The sequence below is a fragment of the Rhinopithecus bieti genome, unplaced genomic scaffold (genome assembly GCF_001698545.2).
Source record: "Rhinopithecus bieti isolate Rb0 unplaced genomic scaffold, ASM169854v2 scaffold_40368, whole genome shotgun sequence".
NCBI classification, from domain to species: Eukaryota; Metazoa; Chordata; class Mammalia; order Primates; family Cercopithecidae; genus Rhinopithecus; species Rhinopithecus bieti.
The window spans coordinates 1,653,937-1,659,948 of NW_016817546.1; the positions used below are offsets into that span (position 1 = coordinate 1,653,937).

The 6,012-nt window shown below is 44.2% G+C and overlaps 1 protein-coding gene across 3 annotated transcripts in view; it reads right to left on the reverse strand.

Annotated features, from left to right (window-relative positions):
• The window catches only part of PARK7 (Parkinsonism associated deglycase), a 32,541-nt gene that overhangs the window by 11,710 nt on the left and 14,819 nt on the right, over window positions 1–6,012 (reverse strand). For all 3 annotated transcript variants that reach the window (XM_017856058.1, XM_017856056.1, XM_017856057.1), the window contains exons 4-5: window positions 4,894–4,953; window positions 3,300–3,369 (exon numbers count right to left, since the gene is read on the reverse strand). In XM_017856058.1, the coding sequence (XP_017711547.1) occupies window positions 3,300–3,369; window positions 4,894–4,953 (130 nt within the window). The remainder of the gene's footprint in view (window positions 1–3,299; window positions 3,370–4,893; window positions 4,954–6,012) is intronic.

Here is a 6,012-nt window from a genome sequence, read left to right on the forward strand (position 1 = left end):
AGGTTCAAGCGATTCTCCTGCCTCAGCCTCCTAAGTAGCTAGGATGACAGGCATGTACCACCATGTCCTGCTAATTGTTGTTATTTTTTTTTATTTATTTATTTTTATTTTATTTTATTTATTTTTTTTTTTTTGAGACGGAGTCTCGCTGTGTCACCCAGGCTGGAGTGCAGTGGCACGATCTCGGCTCACTGCAAGCTCCGCCTCCTGGGTTCAAGCCATTCTCCCGCCTCAGCCTCCTTGTAGCTGGGACTACAGCCGCCCGCCATCACGCCCGGCTAATTTTTTGTATTTTTAGTAGAGATGGGGTTTCACCGTGTTAGCCAGGATGGTCTCGATCTCCTGACCTCGTGATCTGCCCACCTCGGCCTCCCAAAGTGCTGGGATTACAGGCTTGAGCCACCACGCCCGGCCTTATTTATTTATTTATTTAGACGGAGTTTCGCTCTTGTTGTCCAGGCTGGAGTGCAATGGCGCAATCTTGGCTTACCGCAACCTCCACTTCCCAGGTTCAAGCAATTCTCCTGCCTCAGCTTCCCAAGTAGCTGGGATTACAGGCATGCACCACCATGCCCAGCTAATTTTGTATTTTCAGTAGAGACAGGGTTTCGACATGTTGGTCAGGCTTGTCTCGAACTCCTGACCTCAGGTGATCCACCCGCCTCAGTCTTCCAAAGTGCTGGGATTACAGGCGTGAGCCACCGCGCCCGGCCGTGGCTGATCATTTTGCTACTTTTGTGGCACAGGACAAACTGACTTGCGGTTTTTACATTCAGCAGAATCACAAGGAAACAAACTCAGCCCAAACTCTTACTTTCTTCCTTTGGTCAAAGCATCTAAGACTGAGGCTTGCTTCACAGCAGCAGAGCCAAAGAAAACCAAACTCAAGGATCTGTGACTTTCTCTCCAAAGAGGTGTACACCTGCTTGGGCTGCAGTGACTGCAGTGACTGCAGTGCCCTTTGGCAGACATAATTACCTGAGCCTCAGGGCAGGTCAAAAGGCTAGTGATGACTCTTGTAGCAAGCCCACGTACAAGACCTGCCAGGGTGGTCGACCTCTGTGGTTCTTCCCAGCCCCTAATGCCAAGGTTCTCAAACATTTAGGTCTCAGAATCCCTTTAGCTTTTATGTGGGTTATATCTATGAACATCTGCCATATTAAAAATTATTACTTTTTTTTTTTTTAGATAATCTTGCTCTGTCACCCAGGCTGGAGTGCAGTGGCGCCATCTTGGCTCACTGCAACCTCCGCCACCTGGGTTCAATAGATTCTTCTGCCTCAGCCTCCTGAGTAGCTGGGATTACAGACATGCACCACCATGCCCAGCTAACCGCCCAGCTAACTTTTGTATTTTCAGTAGAGACGGAGTTTCACCATGTTGGCCAGCCAGGCTGGTTTTGATACTACACTTGATCTTAGCCAAAAGGCCGAGAAGCGATCAGGCTGGTTTTGAACTCCTGACCTCAAGTGATCCTCCTACCTCAGCCTCCAGAGTAGCTGGGATTACAGGTGCACACCACCATGCCCAACTAACTTTTGTATTTTTAATAGAAATGGGACTTCACCATGTTTGCCAGACTGGTTTTGAACTCCTGACCTCAAATGATCCGCTCACCTCGGCTTCTCAAAGTGCTGAGATTACAGGCATGCGCCACCATGCCCGGCCAATTATTACAAAAACCACAATTACTTTTATACCAACCTAATAAAACTGGGAAATTTTTAAAACACAGTAATAGATGCTCAAACGATGGTATCATCCCACTCTGATGTCACTCCTGAAAGACTGAGAAGAAAAAAAGCAAACATTTTGTTTGAAAGACATGGTCTCAATCTGTTGCCCAGGCTGGAGTGCAATCATAGCTCACTGCAGCCTCTAACTCTTACCCTCAAGCAATCTTCCCATCTCAGCCTCCTGAGTAGCTGGGACTACAGGTATGCAGCACTGTGCTCGGCTAATTGTCTGTTTGTTTGTTGAGATGGGGTCTGGCTATGTTGCCAAGGTTAGTCTCAAACTCCTGGCTTTCAAGAGATCCTTCTGCCTTGGCCTCCCAAAGTGCTGGGATTACAGGCATGAGCCACCACACCTGGCCCCTCAGTAGTATCTGTTTTGACCTTGCAAGTGCACCAAAAGAACATTGAGAACCACTGATTGAATGTATCAAGTCCCTAGGACCTCTGGCCCAAAACTTCTTTTAAAAAGCCTACTGTATTGAACAACATAGCAACATGTTTTGATGTTGATGTTTACCAAACCATCCATTCATTCATTTATTCATTCACTCTTCTGACAAATGTTTATTTTTTTATTTTATTTTATTTATTTATTTTGAGACGAAGTCTCGCTTGTGTACCCCAGGTTGGAGTGCAACGGCGCAATCTCGGCTCACTGCAATCTCCGCCTCCTGGGTTCAAGCGATTCTTCTGCCTCAGCCTCCCAAGTAGCTGGGCTTACAGGCGCCTGCCACCATGCCTGGCTAATTTTGTATTTTTGGTAGAGATGGGGTTTCACCATGTTGGCCAGGCTGGTCTCGAACTCCTGACCTCAGGTGTTCCACCCACTTCGGCCTCCTAAAGTGCTGGGATTACAGGCGTGAGCCACCGCGCCCAGCCCTGACAAATATTTAATGAAGACCTACACAACAAGGAAGGTGCTGGCAAAAATTATAGCATGGGAAAAAACCAAGATGGCAGAACATCATCTGATATGAAAGCAACAAGAATGGATTTAAAATGGCTATGAGAAAATAAATTATTACTAGGATATAAAGATGAGGGACACCTGTGAAGCACCAAACGTCCTTATTCTAAATTGTGTGGCAGACAATGCGGTGCTCAAGATCACTCGGCAGTGAGAGAATCAGAAACGCCCGGAAGCCAGCGGAAAGCACCACGGCGCTTCTGAATCTGCAGGGCAAGCACAGGGCAGAGCTGCTGTGTTGATGTTTGACAGATTCTTGCTGACTGTGTGCTGGCACAAAGACTTTCTGGCACAGAGACTTGCTGTAACAAGCTGTTTACTGAATTCCAGAGGGCCTTATTTTCCTCCGAGGTCAACCAAACACGGAAAACACTAAGTTTCACAGCACGTAGACCAAAGGCATGGAGAGGCAGAAAACGGAACAATTGTCCTCATTTCTGAAATGACACCAACTTCATGCCACCCAAACTAAATACACCAACACAGATGCCCTGCATGCTTTATGAAGGGCAAGAGCTATTTGAAATCAAACCACCGAATGAAAGGCTACCCCACCCACCAATGACGCTGCAACACAGGCTGCCCCTGCACGTCACCTGCACAGATGGCGGCTATCAGGCCCTTCCGGTTTTCCTGCTCCTTCAGTATCTCCTTCACGGCAGCAGACTAGTGAAAAGAAAACCAAAAATACATCAAGTTATCATTAAGCCACTAACCAATCACTCACTAGGAAACTTTGGAAGAATTTGATTTTAGCTTAAACCACAAGCTCTCTGACCTATTTTCCAATAATATTTCTAAATCATTGGTATAAAAATGATCAAAATGTGTCTATATTATATTATTAAACCCAAGCAAGGCATTTCTCATAAGAGAAATGCATTCCTCCACATTTAAAGATCAGAAGAAAGAAGGAATTTGACCCTCGCCATTTTGTACTCCATGGAGAAAGAAACAGAAGGGAGGGAATGTGGCATTTTGTGTGTTTTCAGACGGCAGAGAGAGGAAGAGAATCTAGCAGGAAATGATCCCTCATGTCTGACTCAACCCACTTCTTGAGTGCTTCTGGCAGCCCCAACTCTGCCTGCTGGTGTGCCCCTCACCCTGGCCTCTGACTCCTCGCATACAACTTAAAATGAGGAACAGTGGTCTCTGCTGATGGCATTTGTCATTCCTGCTGGCAGCCCTAGCCCCACGGCCTCCCCCAGTTCAGACTCTGAGTAGACAATTTGCCCTTCCCAAAACACAAAATCTGATCATACTTCTGCTGGTGGAAAAAAACTAAATCATCTTACTTTGGACTGTATTCACCGAAATCTGTTCATAACGGTTCCACCAATTCAGCTTACTTCCATGGCAATTTTTTTTTTTTTTTGGGATAAGACAGGTTCTTGCTTTGCTGCCCAGGCTAGAATGCAGTGGTGCATTCACAGCTCACCGCAGCCTCAAACTTCTGGGTTCAAGCCATCCTCCCACCATAGCCTCCCGAGTAGCTGGGACTACAAGTGTGCACCACTGTGCCCAGCTAATTAAAACAAAAATTTTTGTAGAGATGGGGTCTCGATGTGTTACTTAGGCTGGTCTCAAACTCTTGGCCTCCAGCAATCCTCCTGCCTCACCCTCCCAAAGCACTGGGATTACAGGCGTGAGTCACTGCGCCTGACCTCCAGAGAAAATATTAAAAACGTTTTTTTGAGGCTGGGTGTGCTGGCTCATGCCTATAATTCCAGCACTTTTGGAGGCCAAGGTGGGTGGATCACAAGATCAGGAGTTTGAGACCAGACTGGCCAACGTGGTAAAACCCCGTCTCTAATAAAAATACAAAAATTAGTGGGGCATGGTGGTGCGTGCCTGTAATCCCAGCTACTCAGAGGTTGAGACAGGAGAATTGCCTGAACCCAGGAGGCGGAGGTTGCGGCGAGACAAGATTGGGCCACTGCACTCCAGTCTGGATGACAGAGCAAGACTCTTGTCTCAAAAAGAAAAGAAAAAAAAAAAAAGAAATAAAGAAATTTTTGAGTTAATGCTACAACACCATTTTGTTAATTTTAGTTGTTTCTATTTTTTTTCACAGCCTCCTCCCTGAAACATCTGAATAATAACAAAATCAACAGAACACAAGCAGATGCTGAAATTCTTTAGTTATTTTCCCCCCAGCTTTCTTGAGGTATAATTGAGTAGAATTTTTACCTCAGATAAATTCTGTGCACCCAGATTACCTCCTGGTAGAACCACCACATCATACGGTCCCTGTAACAGTTTAAAACATAAAGAAAACAAAAACATTTCATTTCAACTGTGCATTAAAGTGACAGTCCAGTAACACTTTCCTATTTTAAATGTGGGAAGTACAGGAGATAGCCTAAATATCTGCCAATAGAACAGCTAATAAATTAAGGTGTATCCATATGATGGAATGTTGTTTTAACTAGCAAAAAATGCAAAAAACCTGTATATAGTGACATGCAAGAATGTCCACGCTGCAGAGTAGCAGGGGTAATATAATCTCCTTCCTGTAAAAGACAACGATATATGTATTTCTGTGTAGATGTATGAGTGTATGAGTACAATTATCACAAGCACCCCCACCTGACATATTATGTATACAGGTAGTCACGGACCAAGGAAGGCACTCTAGTTGCTAACAGGAGTAGTGTGGGAGGGGGCAGAGGTAGAATGAGAATAGGACACTTAACATTTTGACTTTATATGTGTCTATATTGTTTCAATTATTGTTCAATAAGAATGTATATGAGCAACTTAAAAAATTAATAGAAAAACAGGCCAGGCACGATGACTCACATCTGTAATCCCAGCACTTTGGGAGGCCGAGGCAGGCAGATTACCTGAGTTCAGGAGTTCAAGACCAGCCTAGCCAAAATGGCGAAACCCCCATCTCTACTAAAAATACAAAAATTAGCCGGGCGTGGTGGTGCATACTTGTAGTCCCATCTACTTGGGGGGCTGAGGCAGGATAATCGCTTGAACCTAGGAGGCAGAGGCTGCAGTGAGCTGAGGCTGCGCCACTGCACTCTAGCCTGGGCAACAGAGTAAGACTCTAAAAAAAAAAAAAAAATTAATAGAGAAACAAATTTTAAGTAAAAGGCACAAAATTTTTTTTTTAACTTTATGAAAATGTAACGGGAGAATTTGAGTATCCCCCCCCAAAAAAATCCTAGAAATCTAATTAATTTCAAACTTCCTGAAATTACAAAATGGAAATTGTTTTAACAATACTTTAGGACTTTTTATTTATTTATTTATTTTTATTTTATGTTATTATTTATTTATTTATTTATTTATTTATTT